The sequence below is a fragment of the Diachasmimorpha longicaudata genome, chromosome 14 (genome assembly GCF_034640455.1).
Source record: "Diachasmimorpha longicaudata isolate KC_UGA_2023 chromosome 14, iyDiaLong2, whole genome shotgun sequence".
NCBI lineage: Eukaryota > Metazoa > Arthropoda > Insecta > Hymenoptera > Braconidae > Diachasmimorpha > Diachasmimorpha longicaudata.
In genome coordinates, this window is record NC_087238.1 from 4477876 (window position 1) to 4494411 (window position 16536).

Here is a 16536-nt window from a genome sequence, read left to right on the forward strand (position 1 = left end):
TATTCACGAAAAACTGGGCAACAGTGAAAAGTGACTGTTGGTATTTGACACAAAAATCGTCTAAATTATTAAGTTTTCGTAATTAAAAAATCCAAAAAACCCGGAAACTCATTAAAAATATTTAAAACTTGGATATGTCTAGTCTCAAAAACAAATTATCATTCCATTCGACTGCGTCATATCTCCGAACCCAACAAGTAATTTTGAAAATCCTCAACGTTTGCTCCATCATGTCCCATAAATCAAGTTATCAACAGTTATTGCACAACTAAAGTTAACAACAAGAGAGGGAATAAATTGGTAGCCGAGGACTAAATACTGAAATACAGTTCTCCATAGCACCGAGAGAGAGAGAGGGGCTTCCCCTACTGGTACTCCTGTAAACCCTCACTGTTTCAGCCCCTTTGGCCCAACTCCACATTGGATCTGGCACGTTGTAGCCCCGGGGGGTCACCCGACGAATTGCGAAACGCTACGCCGGACGTAGCGTATATATGCGAGGGGTTAGAGGCAACACTGTTATTGCATTAACTCATCATTGTCATTTTTATCACGTGCCCACTTGAATCAACAGAGGTCCCACACATCTACCCCTAGTGCTTTGCCACCCATTTTCTCCCGTCTCTCCGTACACCTATGTAACTGCAGTAAATTCCTACGATCTCATCCCCCAGTTTCAACGTTTGCCAAAAACTCACAGGGCTCTCTCAACCCATTCATCCCCCTCACACCCCCATGGCTTTCACTTGCTTTGTCACGCGACTCTTCAGCTCGAAACTTGACAATCATCGACAATTGCTGGTCACTAACGGCTGAATGGCTTTTTCAGGTATAAAAGGATTATGGGAATATTTCCGGAATTGTTTCTCGCCTTCATTCGATTGTTTATAAAAAAATAATACGTAGTGCCCTGGGAGGGATTGCGAGGGTATGCGAAATAGGGGTGAAAAGGGTTTAGAGGAGCCGGAGGAGGTGAAGGACCTGTCCTGGTAGTTGATTAGGAGTGGCCAACAGTGGGCCGGGGTTCGGCCGACTGTTTGCGCACTGTCGGCCGATTGTTGGCGCACCGTCGGCGATGCCTCGATGCGATCCAGAGTATTTAATTATAGGAGTAATTGCTTGTGGAGTGAAAATTGGATAATTATTATTTTGGATTGATAATAATATCAGGGTATGAGACGAGCTGTCACGAGTTGATCGTTTCATGAACACTGGAGCGCATAATAATTTATGATTAATAGTGAAAATTATTTGACGACTTATTATGGCCTGCGGGCTATGATATTTCATTAAATATCACGTCACATAAATAAATAGTTATCAAACAAGACAATTATTTATTTGCAGATGAACTTGATGATAAAGGATTCAAATAAAATTATCAGTTTACAATGAAAATACTCTGAACCTGACCTCAGAGGTCTCGTTGACCTCAAAAAATCACACCAGAAGACATTTTATGTAAAAATTAGACCCTCAAAGGGCGAAACCAGGGACAAGGGTTAGTTTTATCCCAAAAATGTGCCCCTAAAGTCTAATTTTTTCAACAAAACTTGACCGAAAAAGTGATCGATTCTCATTTCATTCCATCTGTCATCCCCCAGACGTCTAATTTTCATTCAAAATTTCTTTCCGCACATCCGTGAATATCGGATGACGATAAAAAATATTTTTCTCTCGCAATGTCTACCGCAAAAATTCCCTGTACATACTGCATTGAAGGCAAAGGCCCCTGGAAGCAATAGACTACATACCCTCTATATTTTACAACTCCTCAGAGACACACTAGTTCCATGTTTCCGAGTTTCCTGTTGCTCCGTCCAGTAATAAAGTTCAAGTCTCGACTGAAAAGGACATACTGTACCACTGTCTGTACATAACGTGTGAATTTCAAAGGGAATGCGAGATCCAACGACTATTAATGCTCCAGAGATGCCCTGGGGCGACACACGTGTGAGATAAAAAAAAATGTCAGGAAAATATGGGCGAAAATAGATGTATGCTTTACGTGTAATTACCGTCATTACGGTTGGTATTTATGCACGAGGAAATTGAATCATTCAGGGTGAATTGGCCTCAGGGCTGCATCACCCACGTTACAGTACAGATGAAATTTGTTACATAAATTAATTGGAAATAATGAAGTATGGAAATTGAAATTTCAATTTGACCATCGTTATTATCCATTCATAATTCCATGGCAACTGTTTGAGCATAGTGAGTGGTTTGGGGGGGGGGGCAGCAGGGGGCGGGGAGGGAGAGGGAGGAAGGGCTGAATATTACTGAATGTTAACGACTGAAATAAATTGGATTGGAGCAGTCAGGCCAAATCTTGGAAACAAACAAGTGGAGATGCAGAGGCCAAGTTAAACTGGTTCAAACTACTCCAAATGAATACATTTGGATACCTTTCAGTTTGCCTATCCAATGAGAATGCCTAGTGTAAACGAGCCTCTGGGGGGAAAAGCGTGATCCCGTTGCTGATGCTCTCGCAATACCAGTACAAACACCGTTTAATTTCAGACAACACGGAGATAGTTCTGACGATGGTATTTCCGGTAGAAATCCTCAGGATTTTTTTTTAATGCGAGAAGTTTCAAAAGAGGAATTTAAAAGATTTATTTTCGTTGAGAATCATATTGTCTATTGACTTTCTTTGATTAGAGTCAGATTTGAAAAAACTGAAATTCGATTGAATTTTGAGGGAAAATGAAGACTTTGAGGAGGGTTCGGTTTTTGACGGATATCTTGGAATCTAAGAGAGATATCAAAATTTTTGATAAGACCTTTTTTGTGCAGAAAATCAAGTACTATAATAAATGTAGTGATAAAAATTTCGATATCTCTCGTAGATTCGGAGATATCGACCGATAACTCGCGTGGGAGATAAATCAACTGATGGGGACTCGTCACGCTGGACCGGGGTTTTTGAGGAGGACCTCCATGACCAATGCCACTCAATGCCACCCCCTCGTCACCCCCCCCCTTGGAAACTACTGCTAATTTGTTGGGAGAATTTTAGTGAATTTTAAATAAAATATTTTGAAATAATCGCCGGTTGTTGAGGCTCCCAGTTGATATCAGTGATATTCAGGGAGCCTGGAATTTACAACCTTTAATAAATGTCCCTGACGGGTGGTCAGGCTAGGGTACAAATCGCCTGGAACCGCAGACACAATGCTTAGTAATGGTGACCGACGGTTCGTGCTGGTGTACAGCTACGGAGGGAGGTAAAACTGGGAGGGAGAGGGACTGGTTCCTAGTGGTCCGCGGATAGCATTCGTTATGTTCCTTGGCCCAGCGTATTCAGCACGAATCGACTCTCTCTCCCTCTTTACCCAGTACAAACGAACAAACGAGCTTAATTAATCGCCTCTATCCTCTCCCATTCACTGCGGCACTTTGTACACAGGTATATTACGATTCTCTAGTTCGTCGAATAAAAATTCCGGAAATATAATAAGAAATGATATTTCCAGAATTTGTGTTCCCTATTTTATTGGATTATTTATATAAAATTGTTTCTAAATTCAAAGCAAAATTGTTTTATTTATTTTTTATGAAGAAAATTGTAAAAAATACAAGGAAACGTGACTAAATTTATTTTTAAGGTTCATTCGGTTATTTAATTCACGATTTTAGAAAAATATTGGAAATATTGATCGTTTTGTAATGATTAATTTTGTATTGTGGTTAAAATCTAGAAAAATTGGTTTTACTCATTTTTAATGAGGAGAATTGAGCGAAACATCTCGAGTACTGGGGAGACTCATCAAAATTTCAAGAATGTCGATAATACTTCGAAGTTTGCACTTGGGATTCCATTAGAACACTCGCTCATAGCCTATTTGATGGAACTTTATACTGGAGAATGGGTTACAATCGAACCCAGCCACTATCAAAAGTCAGGGGATCCCTTACGCTCTATTGTTCCGAGGTATAAACGCTGTTTAACTACAAATCTCTAGTGGTGTTGGGGCCTTTGAATGTCGGAGTAGTTAACAGTAACTCAGGAGTACCCTCAGCGATGCATCCAAGACTCTAAAATATACAGGACTAAGATAAACCACGAGTGTCGTGAGAATTTCAGGATAATGCCACGGAAATTGGAGATGCAAATGAATTAATGAGTTCATTTCAGTGCATACAGACCGACAACAACATTTCAGTAGTTATTTATGGGTTTGTGCAGACGATCTCTCATGACTTTATAATTTTCATTTGCTCAAGAAATGAATCCAGCCCGAGCCAGAGGATAAAATTATTTTTTCAATCCGTGGAAGCGTTAAACAGTCGTTATTTCACCCCAGGAAATGTCAAGTCTTAATTATATTTACGAATTATAATTGATGGCTCCCCAGCAATTGAAAGCTTTTTTTTAATTTCTCATTTTAATGAATAATTCATAAGTGATTTTAGTTTTGCCATCAGAATATTATATTTTTTAATAAAAAATTCAAGTAAATCGATAACTCTCGTCTCCCCACTCTCCCATAAACAAACAATAAATAATAATAAATAAAGGGAAATATCTACTGTTAAAAAAATTTTTTTTATAGAGTAAAGTGTGATGAGTAAAAGTAATGATTTTAATTTTAATAATTTTTAACTAATTTTCGGGGTTAATTCAAAATTATTGTGCCCTACAGCGTTCATCAGACGGTCAAAGCGCGCGTCCCGTCCCCCAAGTAATAATAATATACCCAGTAATTTATTTGTCAAAAGTAAATATGAAGCAGTCGCTTTAGCGCACGTTTTACATTCAATGAAGAGTTATAAAAATTTTCCGTTGCATCATGGCAGTTTGTATCATCATATCCCCTCGCAAATGAGTTTACTCAGCGCACGACATTCACCCAGAGCTCATATATAAACTTGTTACAAACAAACTTTCATAAATAAAACAAAGTACAGCTGCAAAACTCATTTTTTTTTTCCACCTCGTTTTTTCTTCCGTCGTTTTTACGCTGTTTGTACTAATAAATTCATAAAACAGTCGGTATGTGGGGTTTACCATCCGGCGGTGTCTGACGTAAATAGTATTAAACTACTTGGGAAATGAGAAGTGGAGTAATGCCGTTGTACCGATGCCTCTGACAATATCGATCTGGTTAATATCTACGATAGCGTTATTCCCGAGGGACTGACCGTATCCACAACCGCATCAGATCTCACTGTCCTCGGAGAGCATCTCCTTCACCTCATTGTGCCCCTATTAAGCTCCCTAATTTATCGCGATTCACCGAGTGAGGTCTGGTGTACCCGGGAATTCACTTTAAGGTCATCTATGATGTTCGATTATTTTTGGGAGGACAGGGAATCACGAGGACTCATTAAGGATTCTGAGGTCGGTCGAGGCTCTCGACGGAGTTTAGGGTGTGGCTTTCCCTTTTACCACATTTGTGGAGGGGAAGCAGTGGACATTTCAATAAACATTCGGATAAGTTCGGAGTCAATTGGAATCAAATGCACGATCAGAAAATTATCGTTAACGTTTTTTTGGTGAAGGCGTTTTTTTTTAAACACTTGTTGGATTTTTTCTATAACGAGAAGGACTCAACGTTAATTCCAAGAGAATTTTTTTATTTAAAAATTGTTTGTGCTTTGATTAAATAATATTCAAGAGAGTAAAATTTTTTAGTGAAGAGTTTTTTTCAAATTAAGGGACAGTGATAGAAAATTATTCTTGAAATCAAGAAGTGAAAGAAGTTGAAATTTTTGATGAATGAAATCATTGAAGTTTCAAGAAGATTTTTCATTAACAAATCAGTTAGTTCCCGATATATTTAAATCATTCAGGTTTTGAAATCCCAGGAATAATTTCTCTGAATTTTGAATCTGTTAAAATTGAATGGGCGACGTTCACTCATCATAATCAGTTTAAAAATTAAAACTCCCATTGAAAATTCAACGAACATTCAATATACCTCCAATTAATACCGTTCTCAATTAAAATAGAATTCCCATTCAAATTAAAAATTCAGCCGCAATTTCAGTAGCGAAGTGGTGCAACAAGACAAGTTACCTCATCACCCCCTCCAGTTTTCCATCAATATCTCCAAATTGACGCAAGATATCAAATTTTTCGTCACTACATTTATTGTAGTACTCAACTCCCTCCACAAAAAAGGTCTCAATAAAAATCTTTCCATCTCCCCTCCATTCCGAGATATCCCTCAAAAACCGGTCACTCGTCCACCCTCCCTCACCTTCTTCCCCCCTCGTCCCTAGTTTCCAAAATTAAAAATAAAATCCAACACAACGACGAACTTTTATACCGATTAAGGCCCCGAAATCAAATAATCCTCGTCCAATCCCTCCCTCCGTGATGCATCCGCAGAAATAAATAAAAAAAACTGCAATTTAGGAAAGTTACGATGGAAGTAACAGCGAAAGTTAACTCAGCATTTCTTACTCCCCAGATTTATCAGTGCATGCATGTTTGGAGGCTGGGACTTAACCCACTGGGAAAAGTTCATTTCATTTTATTTGTTTCTATCGAACACGAGAAGAGAAAGTTGTGAGTGCCTCCTATCCTTGCTGGGAACCACGGCCAGTCGTGGTTACGGTTCATTTTGCCGATCTCTACCCTATCCCGCCCCCTTTTACCAGCCCCAGGACCACCGATAGTCCCAGTACTCTTACCATTTTGTTTCCTCCTACCCACTTTCTCCACATATTCGTCTTTCCCGTGAGGTAAAAGGAAAAAATTTCATGAAAAGGGGAGAAAAAAGTCCCGAAAATAGCCAATACACGGCCCGCTCGAGCCCATAAAAATCACGCTCTCTCCGCTTCGAGGATATTGGCTCTACCTCACGAGTACGTGTACTCCAACGAGTCCATTCTCTTGGATTATTTTTCTCTCCTTTTTTTTTCCCCCTTTTCTTTCCACTGAATTGGGAGGGGGGGTACGGAACGTTTATTGGATAAAGATGATACGGAATTGAGGATATGAAACTCGTATGAATTAACGGAAGCGCCTCACCCCTGTTGAGACCAATTTGCGGGAGTTTCTACGCCAAAATTAACAAAAATTTTCTTCTTCAGGGGATGATACATACTCACTACTTCCAGACACAGTCACGTAACTGTCTGCATGATAACGATTATGACTATGCGAAGAAACGTTAAGGTAACTGCTGAGAGGAGAAATTATTTAATGAAATTTTTTTAAAAAGGAATTTTCCGTTGAGTCTCTCAGACTCATATATTTTTAGATAATTAACGCTGATGTTATTCATTGTTAAATACTTGAGAGGTATTCAAGATATAAAATAGCTACTCTATTCGCGTTAAATAAATAGTAAATACTTTCTGAGAATTGAAAACAAAAAATCTATGGAAAATCGTTTTTTAATAAAAATTTGAAACTCCTGAGGCCGAAGTCCAGTGCATAAATTTTTAGCAGGGACTGTCCCGCGATCACCACCTTCAGCTACTCCGGTAACTCCTCAACAATCTAATTTTTATAAATAAATACTCCTCTCAGGTACACGAATATTCAGACGAAATATTTTTTTTCCGATTTACTAAATTATTGTTTTCATCCTCATAAATCAAAGTGCAGTCAATCCTTATCAATCAGGATTACTGTCCCTGATCCTCAGATTGTATTATTATTATATTACTTCCTCCAAGTGAAATGAATACCCACGAATTTTCATGACGTACCTCACTTAAATCAGGTGTTGAATCATGAGAGTCAGTTTAACTACAACGGAGTTTACGAAATACGAATGTGAAACAGTCATTTGCATTTCAAAATACCTATGAGAGTTTGCGTGGTACTTGCTATGTGTACCTGGACAAAGTCACCACTCTCAAAGTTGACGGTGAGTTTAAATGTGTGAAGAGGTGGAACACAACCCCTGACATGTCACCTGCACATGTAGGTGAGAGGATGGGTAGCACACGTCGCGTGTTGAGAGGTCGTCCCCTCGGAATATGTCATTAATGACATTATAAAGTTGTGATTGAGTCAAGATACCGTGGGGTAGAGGGGGGGGGGATAGACGGGGGCTAAACGCCACCGTTCAGGGGTGATGTCTCCCCGAGGTGTGTTATTATCAAATTTTCGACATTCGGGGATTTAGATAACGAGTGGTTCACTAGTTGCGGATCCACTAATTATTTTCCAAAAGGAGACGAACCGGTCTTTTGATGGCGACCATTTGGTGATTGAAAATGACATCGTTAACAGGTGTTTTGGAAGAAGTGAATGGGGGTGGGTGGGGGATAATTGGGGGAATTGAATGAGAATTTTCGGGTACTCACTTTGCCGACTCCAGTCATCTCCTTCACTCCAATTCTCCTCAGAAATACCGGTGGTGCAGGTGGTGGTGACCTGAGTAGTAGAGCACCGTATCCATTTGGAAATACTGGCTCCTCCGAGCCAACATTTTCATCCCCCGAACGTCGTCGACGATGGGGACTCGATGAAAGGTTCCATTTCTGCGCAGCCCTGAAACAGATAAAAATGCACTTGATAAGGATAACTTTGTATCAACAAATTAAAACTTTATCAAACTTTATTTTTAATGTAGATGTATGACACATGCACTTGGAGGAATACAGATATTTTCGAAATATCGTATCCTAATGTATTGAACTTCTATCGAAATTCCGAATTAAGGGATGAAACGAGATGAGTTGAATTATTTCTCTGTTGTTTTTGAGTAATATCTCTGGAATTAAGGGAAATAGCGAGTTTTTCGTTATTACATTTCTTTTAGTGCTTAATTTTCTCTACAAAAAAGGTTCTGATAAATATTTTCCTATCTCCCCTAGATTTCGAGATATTCATTAAAAAATGTCCCAATTTGACACGCCACTTTGTTTAGTACTCGCCAGCAGACTCAACGCGTTTCACAACGAAAAATAAATGAAACGAAATAATTCAAAGTAACTGAGAATGAATTTGGGTGGATTTGACTTCACGAATGTGTCCGGAGGGGTGACTGGGTGACATACTTCCCCGGTGTGAGGAAGAGAGTAACGGCGAAGAGGGGGTAAAGCTGGTAATCAGCGCAGGTAATGTCCCGGAACCCGTGTGTTCCTAGGCTTTCGTGTTTAAAGGGAGAAATGCCGAGGTAGAGGGACGGGAGGGAAGGTTGGCCTCCAACTCCGGACCAACCCACGGGTCTCGTTAACCCACGTGCTGTGAAATTGGAAATACCGTCGTGCGACTCGTCGCGTTGCGGTGAATGTGAGAGCATCCATTTCAGCTCATCCTCATACAGAGGAAGAAAAAATGGGGGAAAAGAGTTGAATAAAAAAAAAAAACCCGGGGAAGATGTGTTTGGGAGGAGGGGGTGGGAGTTGGGGTAATGGGCTTGGAAATACGACGAAGTTTGCTTTGATTCACGTTTTCGGGAATAAGCTCATTATTTTTTTTTATTGGTTTTTTTATGTTATTCTGGGGTAATAAGATTCTGAATGTGAAGAGAAATACTGTGCATTATTACAGAAGAGCAGCGCTGGGAATTTTCCAATGTCAATAATAATTTTTCTTTTAATTTTGTGACGTCAAGAAATTCTAGAAAAAGAGCTGACAAAAAAGAAAACGTGAATTGAAGGAAATTCCCGAGTTTGGAGCAACAGAAAGACATTTCCATCGAGTTTTCGAGGAATATCTCCGAATGGAAGAGAGATAGCGCAATTTTTATAATAACATTATTTGTAGTAGTTAATTTGCCCCACAAAAAAGGTAATAACAAAAATTTTGGTAGCCCCTCTAGATTTCGAGATATTCATGAAAAGCGATTTAATGATCAAAAGTGACTTATCTCATTCTATCACTTTGCTACTGAGCTGTTCAAGACCCTCAATCCGACCAAAAATTTCCTCACAGCGAAATAACTCCGACCGTTTCGGCTTGTCACACCGCTTTAAGACCACTATTACGAAATCGCAGAGGGGTGTGACCCACTCATGCTCCGTTAATTTTCATTTTCATTGCTATCCCACTAGTGACTACCCGAAACTTCTCATATACACATCCCCATCACATTGACAACCTCAATACAAAAAGGAGGAACTGACATAAAAAAAGTTAATATAAACCATTAATATAAACAATTTAAAATATAAACTGAACTATATAAAATATAAATAATTGGCTAAACCTCTTCGGCCAATTTCAAGGTCTCCCAAGGAATTGCAGGAAATTTAATTGAAAATAATAAAATAATATTGAGTCATAATTTTTATCCGGCTTATGTCGGGGCACATGATGATGGGCACGTCACCCCCCAGTCGCAGGGGGTAAAAAAAAGCGAAACAGCGAATGAAATTGCAGGGAAGTGGAGACGCGTGAGGCATCCATCACTATAGGAACGCCAGTGAAACTCGTGGCATTCCCCGGGGGTCTTATGCCTCGTCTTTACTCCAGTGAACGAGAGAAGTAAAAAAAAATTGAGTAAAAAAAATTCGAAGGAAATGAAAATAAGAGTAGAGAAGAAGAAAAGCCTGCTCCTAACTCAAAATCCATACCTTGAATTATTGAGACGCTCCAGGATTCAGTCGAGTCGGTTACCTTGGTACCCGAGATAACACGCATTCACTCATACATGAAGAGGATTCAACTCTTTTGAGGATGTAAAAATAGCTGTACAAAACGCGAATAAGTGGAGACTCCTGGGATTGGTGTGACTGGAGGTGCAGAATTATTCTTTGTTGAGAGTAAAATTTCTTGGAAATTGCGGAAATTCATCCGGAATAATTATCTTATTTGTTTCATTCGCGAAAAGCTTTTTTATGGGATCAACGGATCGTTAAATTTTGATAGCGAGGAGATAATAAATTGCAAGGGGAGGTGGGACACAGGTGTGTGTCGTGCACACGCAATCTTTATGTCAATCAGAACAAACAGATGCGTACAACTTCGTGTGTGTCTTCCCGGCCTTGGCAACCCCTCCCAAAATTCACCAGTTACGTGAGGGATATTTCAGGGTGGTGGTGAAATTGAGGGAACAATAGCCCTAACTTGCTGAGCTATTTTTCCAAGGGACGTGTGGGAATTATATTGAATTTATTCTCGGGGATCTCACCGGGTGATACAAAAATTGTCCGATTTTTGCCATTTTTTTTTCCGAAATTGCGCTCGCATTGTCGAGAATAAAATGAAATTGCAGTAGAAAAGCTAGTGTCTGGAATTCTGATACCCATAAAGCATTGCCGACATTGCGCCGAGGATGGGCCGATACACGGGCCAATGTCGGCCGAACGTCGGGCCTGTCCTATCTTCTACCTCTATTACCATGCGTTTTCTACTTTGCATTCAACCCTTCGTAATGTCTATTCCCCCTTTGTTATCACCCAAAAATCACAGAATTTTCGCAAGTTAATTTATAACTTAATAGTCATTTTTATTGAAATATTTCTGCCTGTGGAAGCACTTAATTCAACGGGATTATTCTCCCCAAGTTTAACTGCTCTCAATTCTCAAAAATATATTTGTAAATTCTTCCACCTCTGTACCCATAAATTCCAACTGTATTCGAAAAATTATGTGTGTAAACCAGCGTGAAATAAACCCGATCAGTCGTCACCAGCAGCGAAACTGCTGAATCTTGTACAAAGGAGCGCATATAACAATATTTCACGGCTTGCGCCACTGAATTGGCCCCTCTATTCCCTTCACTTTTCGTCTCTTCGCATCTGCACTCGGTCTCTCTCGATCTTTGTTGTATTCCCATGTCATACCGATAAATGTGCAAGTTTTTCATCCTAGCGAGTGCCCAATACATCACGCCATCTACTCTTCGACGCTTTTTTTTTTATTCGCTACTCCCCCTCTTTCTTTCCCACTTTTTCCAGCATTTTGTGCATTAATGTGAAACAGCCAGACTCGGGTACATTCCCATTGGTCACAAAATAGAAAGAGCCGCGAGAGCAATTCAATCCGAACCCACGCCACCTCAACAGCTGAGACCTCTGGGTTATTTCTTACCGAGTGTGCGTTCAATTTGTCTCTCTTTTTCAAGGGCTCAGAAGAAAGTACGAAAAACAATTCATCTGTGCAAAATTCACAGGCGTTTGTTATTCATAACATTCGAAAAACGTGAACAAAGTGGATTTTTTAGTTGACCGGGGCATAATCGATTATCGATGGCTACAAAATAATTTTGTTTGATTACGATAAGATTTATGAATTCAATATGGCTGACTGTGACTGAACACTCACCATAGGAGCAATTTTTTTTATGATGAGGGGTTATCGTCGTCAATCGTATGAGTAAAATGCTACTAAAGCGTTCAAAACAACGTCAGGGCCGTAGTGAGGGGGCAGAACCCCTCACGGCATTAAGAACCAAATTCAATGGAGCCATCTTGCGACAAGTTTACACGACAATAATTTGATATTAATGATAAAGAAAGTTTGATACGTTCAATAATATTGGAGCAACATCCACCCGACACAACTTTAATTTTCTCAAAAATACAGAAGCTCTAATTGGAGATGGAATTTTCACCATTAAAATTCGGTGCGTCACACGGAGATATCTTCCCCAGTCGTGTAATTTTAAACTTGAGGAAAATTTTGTAATTTCAGATCTCTCTCCCTCAGAAATGTATACCAAAGTATCAGGAAAATAACTGTCGAGATTGTTTCAAATATTCCAACGGAAAACTTCTTAAAACTCTTTGATACTTCATCACGGAAACATTTTCCAGGAAAAGCACAACAAGACCTCCACCGAGTTTGATCTTTTATGCTTGCTAATTACGACGAAGAGATAAATAAAAAAAAAGCATCGGAAGGATGAAATAAAATATCAGTTTGAAATTAAATTCATTAGAGGTAAATGGAAGGGAGGGTGGGTGGACCAGGGGGGAGGGGGAGGAGAAATATTTAATTTCACAAAGGAATTCTCTTGGGTAAAAGAGGTTAATTTACTAGACAACAGACATTTTGTCGAGTGGCCAATGTGATATTCGAGTATCCTCTGTATCCGTGCGCTCGGTTACCGTTTCCTGTTACTGTGGACATCATTCGAATTTGCTCATTAATGAAATGCACTTCCTATTCCGAAAATGTCCTGTCGAAATTCAATAATCCAGAAATTTTCGAATTTCATCGTCTTTAGCAGACAGACCACTCTAGAGTCCTCGTGATGAATATTTAATGTCATTTTTCAATACCGGATTGGGGTAGACAGAAATTTCTGAGGAAAATTCTCGTACTGACACGCGAAAAAAGGGAAAGTGGTGGTCACGCGAGAATTTCAGTGCTGGCAGTGGAAATTTTATTGGGTTAATCGGAAATTTTTGTGAAAATTAGTCGAAAATGCCAGAAATTTTACCGGAAGATCGGAGAATTTTTACCTTAAGAACATTCGATTTTTTTACTATTGAAAAAAAGTTTTTTTTCACTCGCATAATTTCAGGTTTGATTCACTTTTTTATTGAATGTAAATTCCCAAGAATTACGTTTCAAAATGTAATTTATACTGCAATCAGAAAATATTACTTTAATTATCAGCAAAATTACGGAACGCATCTGCCTCTATCGCTTCCAGAAGTGATTAAAAAAATTAAGAATTAATTAAAGTCACGATCTCGTAATTCCACAGCAAAAATTCGAATAAAAAGTGCGAAAAGCTCCACAAAATCGACGTAACAGCTCTTTAAAATTCTCCTCAACCCCATTTCGCTCCGTAATTATGCGAAAAAAAATTAATTTCTATTGACTATTCCCCTCTGTCCAACCCCTCCACTAAAAAAATAAATATCAAAGCCTCACGTCACATCATCTACAGAATAAAACCCCTGTATTACCCCTCAAAAATTGACGTTCAAGTCTACCCCGGCTGTCTATTCCCCACCCACCGAACTCATATTGTCAGCTCAGTTGACAAAAATGACGTGGAAAAACAATAAACAAAAATAGTCCACAAAGTACATAACTCCACCACAATACCCTCCCTCCTTCCAACCCCTCCCCCCAGTTTTTGCTCGTAAAAATGTAACGTTTTTACCGGTTTAACGTTTCTAACCGATTGCTCCCGACGTACACGTCCGTTCACGGGTATTGACACTAGTCCAAAGCCAGAGAGACAGAGTCGTAGCAGACGATGCGAATTATTGAATTTGATAGTGCATCAGAAAGTTTGATGTACACTTTAACCTCAGATGATGCAACTCACCCCCTTTTTTTTCGCGTCTCAAAAAGTTTATGTTTAAGACGAATAAAACATCCGGATGGATGTGATTACTATCATCCTTCATTTTACCACGCGGTATGAGGCCAGAAGAATCATTAAAAACTTATATTATGATGCATATTTCACGGGGATACAACACTTATATGCTAATTCAACCCTAGATATAGTTGGGCCTCGGCACGAGGCAAATTTTTCTCACCCGGATAAGACTGACGTCAAATAAAATAGGACAAAGTCCCGTGATACCGCGGCGTTAGTGCCACACACTGACTTTATTATGGGGAGATAAAAGGAAGCAGAGTCTGAAACTTTTACTCCTCCTTTACCACTGAGTTACGTCTTTACGCATAATCTCGCTTATCAACTATATCAACTATACATTTTGTGGAAAATTTTTAATTTCCGAAGTTGGGATGTTATTGGAGTCATTATTCTCAAGTTTTTCAATTTTTTTTTTTGCCGATTATTTTAATCAGAGGGAGAGAAATATTATTGAAAAATTACCTGCCAGTTCCGTAATCTGCCAGTGAAATCGTTTTTTTTTTTGTAAATTTTTATTGTAAATAAATTATCGTCGTGCGTTTTTCAAAATAACGATTGAGGGATTTTTTTCAAAGGGCCAAAATGCAACACAATTACAAGCGGTAAGATATCGCTTACTGTTCGTTATTAAATAACATCAAAATGGTAATTATTACTGAGAAATTTCCCCTTCGTATGGGAAGTCGGTGTCATTTCAAGCGCTGAAATAAACACAAAAGAGTATTTTACAGCATAAAACACGCCCCATGTCTCGTGTAGACTGCCATTTTTCACGAATTCCGCTTCGTTTTGGAAAACCTCTCACTCAGAGAGGGTTCTTGCGTGCGGCTGACGTTATGCTAACCAGAGCCCTTCCCCCATTTTGCAATTCCCCTCGTGTGCTTTTCTCTTTTATATACAGAACAGAGCAGGAATATGTATTCACGCCTTTTTCCCCTTGATCTATGCGCCCTAACCCATCATACTTGTGTAGTATCGGAGATTTTTGGACGTAGTTTTATTATTATTTTATTAAGGTAGAACCCACGCACTCTCACTAATGGCGCCTAGGCCATTAGCAGCTGGCCCACTCCGCCACGTTTGGGGAATTCCCCATAGACGGAAAATGGCAAACAGGGCCCCATAACGATGGTGGGAGAAGAGGCCCAGATGGAGGAATCGGGGGTGCCAAGGGTATTTTTGTTAAGAGAAGTAGTTAGTATGTAGTAAGTAGTTGAGAGGGAGAGTACTGAGTAGAGAGCGCGTGTAGAAGTAGAATCGAGGAGTGACAGAAGTTTATTCGACGACGATTAGTTAGATTTAGACGTTTTCGTTTTCCATTAATAAGTGTCGAAAACCTTACAGTGTATAGTGTTTTTGTAAAACCTAGTGTTTCTTATGAATAATATAATTTACTAGAAATCAAACTGTTTTTATCTTTTTAAAAAAGTATCCCCACATATTTTTGGGGGCTCGTCCGGGATACGAAAAAAAAAAGGGTACAGCCATTCTAGTGAAAAAGTGTAGTAAAATGTCCGACTCTGAACGTGAACGAAAGAGGAAACAGCAGGAGGAGTCCCAGCGAGAACAAGAAGCCGCGATTTGTGAGACATTGGAGAAAATGAAGCTTCCTCAACTCAAAGAGGCGTTGAGCAAACGAAAGCTGAAAACAACTGGCAACAAGAGCGAGTTGCAGTTGCGATTGAGGACTGCGCTAATTTTCGATCGCGAACACGGTGCTTCAACTAGCAGAGTCGCCAAGGGTCTCTTAGACGATGTACGAGCTGAATTAGACGGTGAGGAAGACGACGAAGACGATGGACCCAGCAGCGAGAGTAGCGACGAGTCCGAGGAAGAAGCTAGACGAACTAGACGCAATAGACGGCACGAATCTCATAGACGACCTCGTAACTACAACCTCACATTTAAAGACGTGGAAGAGTCAATGGACTCATTCTCTGGAGACGATCACATCAGTGTTATCCGATGGATAAACGATTTCGAAGAAATGGCCGAAATGTGCGAATGGAATGACGTACAGAAAGTGACTTATGCCAAGCGGATGTTAAAAGGTCCAGCGAAGCTGTTCGTCAATTACGAGAAATTCAGGAAGTGGTCTAAACTAAAAAAAGGTCTGAAGGAAGAATTCGCAGAGATCATTGACAGCTATAAAATTCACCAGGAGTTGACTAAACGTAAAAAGAAGCCAGATGAATCGTTCCAAGCATACATCTATAAAATGATGGATATTGCAGCACAAGGAGACGTTGATGTGCGTTCGGTGATACAGTACATCGTGACCGGAATTCCAGACGATCCAATTAATAAAAATAAACTATATGGAGCAAAG

At 39.5% G+C, this 16536-nt stretch overlaps 1 protein-coding gene across 3 annotated transcripts in view; it reads right to left on the minus strand.

Moving 5' to 3' along the window:
* LOC135169388 (kinesin-like protein CG14535) overlaps positions 1-16536 on the minus strand; it is a 190245-nt gene that overhangs the window by 56989 nt on the left and 116720 nt on the right. For all 3 annotated transcript variants that reach the window (XR_010300201.1, XM_064134346.1, XM_064134345.1), the window contains exon 6: positions 8275-8461. Coding sequence is in view for 2 of the 3 variants with exons in the window: in XM_064134346.1 (XP_063990416.1) it covers positions 8275-8461 (187 nt within the window). In the remaining variant the exon portion in view is untranslated. The remainder of the gene's footprint in view (positions 1-8274; positions 8462-16536) is intronic.